Source organism: Larus michahellis, chromosome 1 (assembly GCF_964199755.1).
Source record: "Larus michahellis chromosome 1, bLarMic1.1, whole genome shotgun sequence".
Classification (NCBI taxonomy): domain Eukaryota; kingdom Metazoa; phylum Chordata; class Aves; order Charadriiformes; family Laridae; genus Larus; species Larus michahellis.
In genome coordinates, this window is record NC_133896.1 from 146,671,054 (window position 1) to 146,684,011 (window position 12,958).

General features: G+C 42.1%; 1 protein-coding gene across 2 annotated transcripts in view; it reads left to right on the forward strand.

Annotated features, from left to right (window-relative positions):
- Positions 1-12,958, forward strand: part of LOC141751017 (arylsulfatase D-like) — a 16,438-nt gene continuing 3,480 nt past the window's right edge. The window contains exons 1-7 of one of the 2 annotated variants that reach the window (XM_074607156.1): positions 1-414; positions 6,868-7,017; positions 8,250-8,371; positions 9,305-9,427; positions 10,932-11,355; positions 12,265-12,401; positions 12,615-12,749. In XM_074607156.1, the coding sequence (XP_074463257.1) occupies positions 410-414; positions 6,868-7,017; positions 8,250-8,371; positions 9,305-9,427; positions 10,932-11,355; positions 12,265-12,401; positions 12,615-12,749 (1,096 nt within the window). In that variant the 5' untranslated portion in view covers positions 1-409. Of the gene's footprint in view, positions 415-1,743; positions 1,806-6,867; positions 7,018-8,249; positions 8,372-9,304; positions 9,428-10,931; positions 11,356-12,264; positions 12,402-12,614; positions 12,750-12,958 lie in introns of those variants that run through there. The other variant, XM_074607162.1, reaches the window with a different exon arrangement.

Here is a 12,958-nt window from a genome sequence, read left to right on the forward strand (position 1 = left end):
ACCCTCTGCGTTAGCCACGGCTATTCTGCTTCCATCCGTGGGGTGGTTCTCCCCACAGCGCGATGCAGCCTGCGGTCTCCCTGCCCGTGATTTATGATCCTTCACGCAGCTACTGCTGAAGTTCTTTCTGTTAGCCCCGGCTGTGACAGGAGCCGTAGCTCTGGCTCCCGCTTCAAAGCAGCCGTTCCTCGCTCGGTGCTTGCCAGCGGCAGGCAGGGCAGCTCTCCCTTGCGGCAGGCGGGGTGAAACGCCTTTGACCGCATTTTTTTGAAGGAGACCGACACCCACCAATTGCTCCGGTAGGAACAGACAAGCCGTGCTTTCGAAAACCCCTCGTCAGGAGCAAAGATCAGGCGGCCTGGGAGCAAGAGGAAAGCGGGGGCGGCGCTCCTCCACTGAGCGAGCGAGTATGGAGTAAGTAAACGATCAGCTTTGTTACTTTTTTTTTTTTAAAATAAATTAATAACTTTAAAAGAAGTCGCTTCCGTTTTAATCTCGGGAAGGACTTTTTCCCGCCTCCCTTACACAAAGCTGACGCTTCTTTCAAGCGCGGGGTGAGCCTGCCTTGGCTCCCGCGGAGCCCCGCTACCCGGCGGCGCGGGGCGGGGGGACGCCGGCGCTTTCCCGGGCGGAATCCAGCCCGTTTCCCGCCAGGCGTTTCTTAGGAAGCCGGACTCAAACCGTGAACTCTGTCCCGCAGAGCTCTGCTTTCCTTGGACGACGTCCTGCCTCTGCTCTTGCCCCGCCAACCCGCGGCTGCGGGGGCAGCCCGGCCCCTGCCTTCCAGCCCATCGCAAACGGGACGCCCAAGGCGGGAGCGGGGTTCGCGGGCGCGTACGGCGGGGGCTGCACTAATTAACAGTCTCTGTTTTACTTCCCTCTTTAGCGTTTCAAACCAAACACCGGTTTTTGGAGGGTTAGGTGGTGAATGGCAGGTGTTCTACTTTTATCATTATTTATTATTGCTAGTTTGGCTTTACAGTGGCACGCACAAAGCATAGTTTGCCTCCAGATTGCCTCTGTGTGATCTTCGCCGTTTCCCGAAGCAGCCACGCTCCCAGTTGCCGCTTTTTTCATCTCCTGTATCTGCCCCGTTTCTGTCTCCAGTTTTCCACCCTTGCGCGTTGCTCTCGTCCCGGCGGTAAGGAAGGCTGCGCGTTCCTAGCTGAGCAGCTCGAAGCCCTCAGGCACAATTAGATCATTTAGAGCGGGGAGTGCCCATCGTGGTGTGAAAATGCACGAGCTAATTTAAAGCCCAGGACCAGCCCATCCCTTTCTGCTGTTGCTCTGAAGGCAGGGTGCTGCTGTGCAGCAGCAAGGCCAGCGCAGGGTAGCCTTAATAAACTAAAAAAATTAGGGTTGTTTGCCACGGGAGTTTTGATTACTGACGACGCACAACGCTAAGTGGTAATACAATGCTGTAATCACGGTAACAGATAACAACTATTGATATTATCTGGGTTAGTAAGAACTACGTCCCCGCAGCGAGCGCTGTTGCAGTTGATCCCTTGAGAGTGTAGAATGGACAGGAAAAAAACCAGGCCACTGAGCATCTCCTGATTTTTGGTTTCTGCCTTTCTTGCAAGGATATCCCTTGTTTTATGGCTGATGAATGGCACTTGTTTCTGGCTCACCAGCTGCAAGCCCTGAGCAAGCAACTGTGCTCACACCAGCTGTGAGCTTTTTCTTCCTTGTTTCACTCATTTCCTCACTTGTTGCCTCTCCTTCCCTGAACATCTGGATGCCTAGAAGCTATGGAGGGAGGGAGGACAGGGACAACAAGGTGGAACAGCACATTGCATATGGTATGTTGCATGTGTCTCTTCCAGAGGCACGATACAAGATGAAGTTAGCATTTTTAATTACATTGTAATATAGTGTTGAATGTGTGATATATTTTTATAGAAGGTGGAAAGTGAGTGTTTATTTTTGGCTAACAGCTAAGCAGCGACATCCCTCCATACATCACTCGAAAATGTTTGTCCTAATACTTATAATTCATTTTTTTTATATTTAAATGAGTGGTATTTAGGTTTTTGTTCTGCTTTTGCATCAGTGTGCAAATATTAATTTTTTTTCAGTATCTGAAGTTAGAAAAATAAAAAAAACAAGAAAGCAAATTCTTCTGCTGTGTCTGATTACTGACTTTAACTGACAAGAGCTTATTCCAGATTTTTCTGTTAGAGCTGTATCTCTCGACATTTTTAAGAATGAGAAGTTCCTTTCAATTCTGCTGGATTCCCAGAGTGAGTGGTGGTATTGCCAGTCTTCTGGGGATGAGGGTGAAACATGAGACATGCCTGGCTTCAACAAATATTTTGGCCATGGCTGGATCTTTTTGAAGTGGAGGTTTGTCTTTTTTTATTCTCTGTAATACATCAAGAAGGATAGACTCTAATCTGGGAAAATATCCAGTGTGTGAAATTCGGAGGATGGGAGAACTGCCTGGAGCCAAGCTGCCGTGGGGGAAGCAGAGGCTAAATTTTTAGCAGTTTCAGGTTTGCAGTTTGCTCTCTGTAAAGCAAAGCTGGGGGAAAAAAAAAAAAAAAAGGGAGGGGGTGTCTGTATAAGGCAGCTGGTTAAAAAGGGCTATGTAACACTACTTGGAGTTGTTACAAATCCTTTGGAGTTAGGTCCACCTAATTCAGCCACTTAAACCAAGCAAAAGCTTCTTTTGCTAAATCTCATCAAGTGGCTGTTGAGGCAGCGGCAGGCTTTGTGGCATTCCTGGCAGGTTGAATGAATTGTATTGTAAGTTGATTAAGCCTTCCTTAATGGCTGATAAATTTGGAGAAAGAAGTGGTAGGGCAGGCACGTGTTGTATCAGCCGCAGAAGAGAGTAAGTTTTGGAGCGGGTTTACAATCAGAATTGTTTAACCAAGGGGCATGTGCCCACACAAAGTTGTGCTGGCCATTTCCTGCTGTTCACAGCTCTGCAGGATTTGGCTTCGTTTGGCAGAAACGTTGAGGCTGAATGATTATAGAGTCCTGTGACTTTATATGTGGAGGTACCAGGCTGAATAACTGTACTTCTGGCTGTAAATGAAGTAATAATGTTTTTAGTTAATAATGACGTTTGAGAACGCTTCAGTTGAAATTAAGAGGTAAGAGCAGTGATAAATTCCAAGACTGTACTTGCTATCGGCTTGAAAATAACCAGCTCTATTAGACTTTGGGAAATCCGTGGTTGCCTCCAGCGATTCTTTGTCTGGGGAGTCTTCTGTTGAGAATAACTTAGTATCATCGCATATACTCACAGTCCCCTTTGTCTATGTAAAGACTAATCTATAGAATTAGTATTTTAAGGCTACTTTGGGATTATATGAACCAGAATTTCTGTAGCGGGGAGGCTTATTAGTGTGAGAACTAAAAGCAGTCTTGAAATAAAAAAGGAATGGTTTGATGAGAAGCAGCTGCTTCAAGTCAGGGGCCATTTTATTCAGGTTATTTGAACTCTTTAGGTAAGAGTCTGAAAATTAGTTTTAATTGAGCTGCTTTAGGTAGCTTAGAAAAAGATGTCTCATGAAGGGGCTGCTGTGGAAGATACTCTGGAGTTCATATCAGATTGTTGCTCTGATCGTATTTACTGTGAACTGTTAAATTTTAGCTGACTGCCCATTATGGGGTGTCCCATAACTTGCATTTCTTTATAATACTTTTCTTTCTTCCACTTAAGGTATGCAATCATGATTATATTGTACTCTTCTTGGAAGCGTGATTGAATAATAAATCACCTTGCTTGCAGAAAATGCATGCTTTATTTGTCTGACTTCACCTTTCAAATACTGTCTCTGGCTCAGCCAAATTGATGAGCTTTCCAAGACCTGTGTTTTCGCCCCATGAATTTATGTACTAATTAATCTTTTACTGTCTTGCTCTCTCAAAATAGAACATCTTTTCCCACTCTTGAATCGTTTATATGTGGTTTTCTGCCCCTCCTCCAGTTCTCAAACTTCACTTTGACCAAAACAGGACTATTTTCAGTACGCGGTTTGATCCTATCAGTGCTCTTGTCTTTGAGGTAGAATAATCTCACTAGTCCCTCTTTTCTAAAGAGATATAAGGATTGCTTGAGGTTTTTTCCCTCCAACATCACACTGGCAACTGTGCTCAATTTGTTGCTCACTACAAGCTTAACTTATTTTCAGGATCGCTGCCTGCCAGGAGATGATTGCACCCCTACCTTGCACAGCCGTTGCTGCCATTCTGTTCAGGTGAACAGATTTCTGGCTTCTCCCTGCATGTAGTTTTTGCTGCTTTGCAGAATTAAAATTGCATTGTTTGAATTGACCCACCTGTTTTTTCCCCCAAGCAACCCTGGGCTCAAATGAATCGCTCTTCCTGATGCTTCGTTTGCTTTAAGTCTTGGTTGTTCCCTTCCTTACCCCCACGTAAGAAATTCAGCTCCATTAAGAATCATGTCATCGTTGTTCTCTCCCCCACGCTTTTTTTTTTTTTTTAATTCCTCCCTGACTGTGACCCCCACTCTGTTCTAAAGTTGTCTCTCCCTTTGCAGAAGCCCTTAGAGAAGCAGTCTAAGGTGCCAGGCTCTTACACGGATATAACTTCCCTGCGAAATCTTGTAGGAGGGGCAGATTTCTTGAACAGAAGGATGCTATAATCGCATAATGCTGTAATTCTCTAGGTATGCACTTAGCACAGCAGCATCACCTTAGAAAATAATTCTAAGGCAAGTACAGGCACCAAATTGTATAGTTTAGTAGGGGTTTTTTCACTATCTGATTGCCTGTACCAATGGTTTCTAACCTGTTCTCAGAAGATCATTGTCAGTAAAGCAGTGGGAGCTCGACTATGGTGTAAATCCATATTGCGTCTTGTAAATAAAAGCTGCATAAATGGTGGCCTGTATTTTCCTAATGTTTTGCACTTACCTGATTCGTTAAGCAGATGTTGTGAAATCATTTAGTAATGTTAGCTTCCAAATGATTTTTAGGACCATCTTAACTACATGCTTACTTAGTGTCTTCATGTTTTTAAACAATGAGATCTGTCTCCTGAGTGGAAGTCTCTGGCTATGCCTTTTATGTTATTATTTCCAGAAATAGCTTTCTAGGTAATTCTGAAAAGGTTTTTATATATGCACACACACATATGTATCTATATGCATGTTTTGTGTTCGACTTTCAACCTTGTTGCTTTCAGGATTTATTGGTGTTTAGTAACTAAACATTCTTGCATTTTTCCTCCATATATTGCTGAAAGATGATCACTTTGAGCTCTAAGCATGGTTATTTTATATGTACAGTAATGCTACATAACAGTTTAGTGTACAGACTTGGAACTATAAGCAGTAGGTTACCTGAGATGGAATTTGCCCTTGACCCTATCTTAATCCACAAGCGGGATTATCACAGGGATCAGCAAATATCCAGCATTTAACACCATGAGAAAACAAAGCGCTAGGATGGGGCTGCAGACATCAGTAGAAGCAGATTTCATCATTTGCTGGTGTTATATTTTATTCCTTTCCCTTTTTTTAATGTAACAGAGAGAGCTGGGGAGCAGTACTTTTGTCCCCAGCTTGGAAAGAAGAATGCCTAAGTGACTGAAATGTGCTGTTGCGGGCTGCTAGTTACCAGGGTCCTTTAGAGACTTTCCCCCTGCAGCTCTAACAGTGTATTAGTGGTTTGAAAGGACTCATTATACCAGTATAATGCCCTGTAACTCTTAGGAGATACAACATTGGCAAATTGAAAATTCTCCTTTCCTTAAAATGAGTAATACAAGTATGGCGATGGGAGTTGCCCACGCTGCCCTTCTAAAGTAAGGTTTCTCCACATCTCTGTAAATCGCTGTTGTAACTTAGTAGTAGAATGTGCCAAAAAATACGCAGCTGGAACTTTGGTCTTGGGTGATCAAATCACTGTAGCCACTGGTTACTTATTTACCCCTGGGAGTTCACAGTCATTTTTAAAGAAGGTGCTGCATGTCGTGTTTGCCAGTTAGAGGTCATGGTTACTTATTCATTCAAAAACATGGTTTTGTACACAAGATCTTCATACCAAAACTGCAAATCCTGGAATGAGTTGCAGGAGCTGCCTCAGCCTGCGCTAGAGGGTTGCTGCTGCACCATGTCCTGCAAAATTAGTACATATTGCACTGATAACTCTGCCCAAGTGAAAAACCATTCCAGGATTATGTCTTAAGACTATCAATGAGCAGTACTTACTTGGGGGAACACGTAGCTTCAAAAGTTCTGGGCATATTTATATAAAAAGTATGGTATGTATGTGTAAAAGGTTAAATTCTGGTTTCTGCAGATAGTAAACATAGTTGACGCTGGTATGGGCCCTGGTTGGCATCGTAGAATGGTGGCAGAGGAGATGGCTTCAAGTTCAAGTGTTCTTGAGTTGGAAAGGAGAGTTTGTTTAGGCTTTTCCACTTTTCTTCCAAATATAATTAAAACTGCTTTAGTCACTGGAGACAAGATATTAAAAAAAAATGCCAGAGTGACTTTGGAACATAAACTGAATTTTCATACAATTTATGAAACTTAGAAACACTAATTTTTCTCAGCCCTTTGAAGTTTTAGATACATTTTGAAATCTATGCAGCTGATTTGAGATGGAAGTTCGTGGACCAAAAATGACAGCCTTCACTGATGTCCCTGCTTCTTGGGCTGTAGAAAGGCTACTGCAGCCCCTCTGACTGGAGTGATCTGGGTGGTAGAGATGGAAGAAATGGAACGAGTTCATTCTGTCCTCCTCCTCCTGACTGAAAGTGGGGCTGGGAAATGAAGTTTCCATTGTTTTGTGCTTACGGCTTCAGATCTGCTGCCACACAGCTCCCATCACTCTCCAACCTGTACAAGTCACCTGTGTAAAAAGTTATTTTGTTGTGTTTCAGGAGGTACCTCCTAACGGCTCTGACTTCATGTTTGTTCTGGAACACATTTGGCTTGGGTGCAGCTATGGACTCTAAACCCAATATACTTCTGTTTCTGGCTGATGATCTTGGCATCGGAGATATAGGTTGTTATGGGAACAATACCATAAGGTAAAAGATCTCTCAGTACAATATATTTAACACTGTAGAACACCTATCCTGTGAATTTAAGCCTAATTATAAGAGAAATGTTCTTAACCTCTTAACCCAAGGCTCTAGTAATTCTGTATTGAAGTACTTTTATATATACGCACATAGGATTGCGGCCTAAGTAAACAGTGTGCAGTGAAAAAAAAAAAATACTATATTTTTATTTCATTTTGAAGTTCTTTCTGGGAATTCCTCCCATCCCTTCCTCCATGTGCTAACTCTCCAGCCACTTGTTTTAGTGTTACAGTTACTGTCTTCTCTCCTCATGCATGAATTTCTTCATTCCTTTTCATGTGTAGTTACTCTGTCCACCCAGATCTTTTCCAGAATACCTCATCCACTTGCTTGCTCTCTCCTCCAAAATACTCCAGTTCATGTGGACTTACTCACATAGTTTATTACATGATTATGTGCCTTCAAAATTAGTGATTAAATTCCTTCAAACCTAAAAAGGAAAATCAGAAACGACTGGGCATTGGGAGCACATCTTACAAGCCTCGACTCATGTCTTCCAAGCAGAGCACAGACGTTTTGTTGGCATGCTCTGGGTGCATCTCCCTCACATGGTGTCAGTGGGGTTGTACAGAGAAATGGGAATGTGCTCGTGGAGCTCCATTGTTCTCCTCTGCTGGTGGTGAAGACGGGGGGGGGGGGAGGTCTCTTTCACTCTTTGTGGTGTTGAAGTCCATTCTTCTGGGAGAGTTAGGCTTCCATACAACTGTAACTGTGTAAAGATATCACCTTATTATGAAATAAATAGCACATGTTAAAAACATGGAACAGAAACAAGAGCTCCAGACACCCTGGGAGATTCTCTGGTTCAATGAACTCTGAAATTTAGGGTCTAAATGTACTGGCGAAAGTGATCTGTTGGAAGTATTGGAGTAGAAAAATATCAGCCTGCCTTAGTTTTATTTTCAAACTAAACAGTACCAACAATGCCTAGGTTTCTTTTCAGTATTGCCAAATGCACTCTATGGCTGTGTCCCAAGGATGGATTTTTCCAGTGGCTACAACCCACTTCACCCGCTATATGAAAGTTATTACTATGTCAGTCCTGGAGTATGTAAAGATGAGGTGTTTTTTTTGTTTTGTTTTTTAAGGAACTATTCAAAAGCTCTAGTTCTTCTTGGCATTTTATTAAAATAATTTCAGATTACCTTGCTTCTGTTAAACTTGAAACTGTTTTTTAGGACCCCCAACATTGACCGCCTGGCAAGAGAAGGAGTGAAACTTACTCAGCACATTGCCGCAGCTCCACTTTGCACTCCGAGCAGGGCAGCTTTTCTCACTGGCAGATACCCCGTTAGATCAGGTTGGGCCCGTTTTGAATTACAAATTTCTGTGTACGGTGCTGAGGTGCTACAGTAGCCAATTCAGCGATTTCCTCAAGCTGAGATAGAAGATACACTGCTAGAGGCTCAAACCTTCTATAAGCAACTTCTGAATGGGAACCACTGCCTCACCAGCTGACAGATCTTTAGCCTGACTTTATAGGATGGGGGAGCTCTCTATGATGAAATTAGACAGGTATGGAGAAATGGCAACAGCAGTAATATCTGTCACTTCCTTACTGCAACACAGCCTAGGGCAAGCTGATGGAATTCCTCTTGGTGGTGATGGTTAGAGGTAAGGGCTTGAAACAGAGCTCCCAAGAGAAATGGGTGAGTTCATTGCCGACAAAGTGCAGAAAGTCACAAAATCCCAGTGAAAAATGGAGTGTTGTATCCATTCTCTACCTACCTAACGTGCCTTACGGAGAACTTCATAGATAACCAGTTCTCACTAGGTGTTATATAGGAAAATAGATGCCCACTTTCGGAGCTAAGTGCAAAATCGGTGTGTGTTGGGTGAACTGTGTCTCACCTAACATGATACAACACCCCTCTGAGGTAGGGGAATGCAACTGTTATCTCTCATCTTAGATGAAGAGCAGAGAAACTAAATTATCTTAGTTACTCAGAAAGGCAGAAAATAAAGCCTGCTCTATACTGTCACCAGTGATTTATTTCAGTTTGATGGTAAATCTGGCGCCAAGCAGTATTTGGTTTGAAATATAATTCTTGACTACCTGAACTACTTAGACACACTGATGTGACTGTCTACAAGATAAGCTTGTTATTATGTTTTGTGAGGAACTCTGCTGCCTTTGGGTTGAGGTCATGACACGGAGGTTGGCAGGAGCAGCCCAGCCTCCACTGGCAGAGTGCAAAAGGCTGGCAGGAATGACGGGAGCTGTTTCTATCAGGGATGGCATCCAGCAACGGGTACCGCGCACTGCACTGGAATGCCGGGTCAGGAGGACTCCCACCTAATGAAACTACTTTTGCCAAGCTGCTACAGCAACAAGGCTATACCACTGGACTGATAGGTAAGGGGAAATGTTTTACTGTGACCTTGAAGAATGAACTAGTTATATGAAGGGAATTTAGGGATGGTGCTTGCCAAAAATGGTCAGTTAATCAGATACGAATCCTCTCCAAATGGCTGAGGGGGAAAAACTCTTATTTGCAAGAAGACTAAAGATACTGCAGTCTAAAGAGTTTTAAGATTATGCTAATGCCTGTACAGGGCACCCAAAACAGGAAGAATTAAAAACTGTCTCATTATTAGAATGGGTGAGCATTTATTTTACTTGGCCTAAGGTTTTTTCAAAGGCTGATCCACTGTGAGAGTTTTGTTAATGTAAAAATTGTTCCAAACAAAACCCTTTCTAAGTATTTCATCTGCCTTTAGGAGGCAGAGAAACAAAAGAGGACAGAGAAAGAAAGGAACAAAGTTTGTACCCACAGAGGAGGAGAAGAAGCAAAAGCTTCTCTCAGATGAGGTTGTGAGGTCCCAAAGAGGCATGATACAGTGGCTGTTTTCTCAGATGAAGCCAAAATGCAAAGGTGTCAGAGAAACACTGCCCCAGAGCACCTTTCTGTCTGTGACTTTGTTCAGACATCAACAGTTTCAAGATTCATTTTTCTTTTGCCAAATATCTCTAAAAATCAACTGGCAAAGTCTCTTTTTTTTCCCCCCTTCCATTTGCTTTTATTACTGTCAAGTGACAGACACTCCTGCAATGGATTCCTTCACATAAATGTGTGGTAGGGTAAGCAGTGTGTCCCTTAAAGCTGGCGGGGACGTTGGGGCCAGCTGTGGCAAATTAATTGTCATCTCCAAGTGCTGGAAATAGATGTGGCTGCATTGAATCACAAGCTAATGAACTGTAGTCTTCCTGGCTGAGTCTCTAGTTACTTGGCAATCACATAACCCAGCAAACTTCAGGGTCCTTTGATACAGCACATTTTCTAAGCAGACAACGGCTTCGATCTACCTGCTCTATTTTGGGCAGGGATAGAGTGAAAGGTTGGTTTACAGCCTTTTCTCCTTTTCATATGGACTCGGGACATGCCTGAGGAAATCATCTTCCTGAGTCTGGTGATCAAGATACCTGCTAATATTGTCCAAAAGTTTACTGGATCTTCCAGTAAATTTGTAACATTATGTTAAGATGAAGTTGTAAATAAGCAATTGAAAGTCAGGAAGGAAATGTATTAAAGCAGCCAGCGAGTTAGGAGTACCTTAATTCTCTGATCCTCATTGAAAGGTAATGAAATCCCATCCTTGGGACCCGTAGCTGAGCATCTTGCAAATTTCTCTGTTTATCCCATGTCCATTTGGTAATGACCCATTACGGTATGACATTGACCTGATCAGGCACTAGTTTCACCCAGCATCCTTGTGCACAAGGCGAATGCGTTGTTACCCTGTTGAAAAACAAGACTGACTTGCCTAATTGCCAAACGGATGCTGATGGTGCTACCTTGTGCTCCTTTTGAGTTGTCAACCTTAATGTTCTCATTTCTTTCATGCTTTAAAACCTTCAGGAAAGTGGCATCAAGGTGTAAACTGTGAATCCTTCAATGATCATTGTCATCATCCTCTAAATCATGGGTTTGACTACTTTTATGGTATGCCTTTCACGCTTCTAAACAACTGTCAAGAAAACAAACCTCCCGAGATGGATGTATCCCTTCAAGCTAAGCTTTGGCTTTACAGTCAGATAATTGCTCTTGCTGTGCTCACTCTCGCTGTTGGGAAACTGACTGGTTTGATTTCCGTCCGCTGGAAGATAATTGCCTGGTTTACTTTGGCGGGCGGCCTTTTCTTCATTTCTTGGTACTCCAGTTACGGTTTTGTGCAGTATTGGAACTGTATCCTGATGAGGAACCACGATATCACTGAGCAACCGATGAGATTAGAGAGGACTGCTTCCCTCATGCTGAAGGAGGCAGTGTCATTTATCAAAAGGTAAACAATTGTCTGTAGTTTCCTTTAAAGGGGACAGGATGTTCTGGGCAGTTGGAATAGAGTATTTTTCTCCAGTAACTATAGCTGTATCATGATAACTGCTTTGGAACTCATATCCAAATTCTCTATTTAGAAACCCAGTGCACTTAAATTCTAATTGCAACTGTCTCATGTTGGAAGCTACAGTAAATGAGATTTTAAAATGGACTTTAAGCAAATGATACATGACCATCTCACTATGCCCTGTAATCTGTAATTACTGTATTGCTCCGAGATTAACCACCTAATTTTACACTTCACTCTACAAGCCTCACTTGTGCTCTTTTTCATAAACCCTACAAAACACCTAGATAAAATGTGCATGATGCACAAAATTATTTTATGTGAAAATCTCAAAAACACTTTAAATCTATTTTTGTGGATTGAGAAGGAAGCCAAGTAAGATCATTCATTTTCTAGATTCAAGTTCTGTCTGCACAGCCTTCTATAATATTTCTGTGCATCAAGTGTCTTTCTGTAAAACAGGGGAAGTAACTACTCTTTTCTCAAAGTTTGTGAAAACAAATATATTGAAAATTTTAAGGGGCCATTTTAGAAAAGCCACATGAATATCAAAGTAAATGTGAGACTGTATCCAGTTGCATTTAATTTAAAAGGCATCAGATTCATTTAAGCACTAAATGCTATGCCTGTTTACACATGGAATTGAAAATAATCTGGCTGAAAAGGTTCTTTCTTGCCCTTTTTTCGTGCAAAAAGGAAACTAGCAACTGTGATCAGTGGGGATGCACTAGATGTGGGTACAGCCCCCACCCAATGTGTGCGTCTGCGCCTGGATGAATATGAAACCTTTCAAAATATTCCAAATGCACAACATAAAAATATTTTTATTTTTGGTTTGTTTTTAAGAAACAGGCAAGGACCATTCCTCCTCTTTGTTTCCTTTTTACATGTTCATACCCCGCTCTTTACCACAAAAAAATTTCTTGGGAAGAGCCGTCATGGTTTATATGGAGACAATGTAGAAGAAATGGACTGGATGGTGGGTAAGTGTTCTTCACGAAGGATTTGTTTCAGTCATATATACCTGTGTATTTTAAAGCAGAAAAACTAATAAGGCCAAAATACCTACAGAGATCTAACCTATTAAAAACATCTTATAGGGCATTGCAAAAGATTATTATTGAAACATTATAAATGGGGCTTGATCTCTCTAACTGATTAATACGAACCTTGCTGTCTCTCTTTTTAAATTTAAGGAAAAATTCTGGATTCACTTGACAAAGAAGGCTTGAAAAATCATACATTCACATATTTTGCTTCTGATCATGGAGGGCACTTGGAGGGTCAGGATGGATCTGCTCAGCTAGGTGGCTGGAATGGTATTTATAAAGGTAGGAAAAACACTATGACTTTACATGAATGTTAGAATCGGAAACATAATGAATTTTCCTGGCTGAAGCTGTCAAGGCTGGAATGAGTTATATTTTTACCTTGAAATACAGGTGACGTACAGAGGTGCTTCAAGATTAAAGTCACCTTTTCTTTCAGTAAAGTGCAAACATTATTACACATCTTCTTGAAAAAGGTATTGTCCAGCATG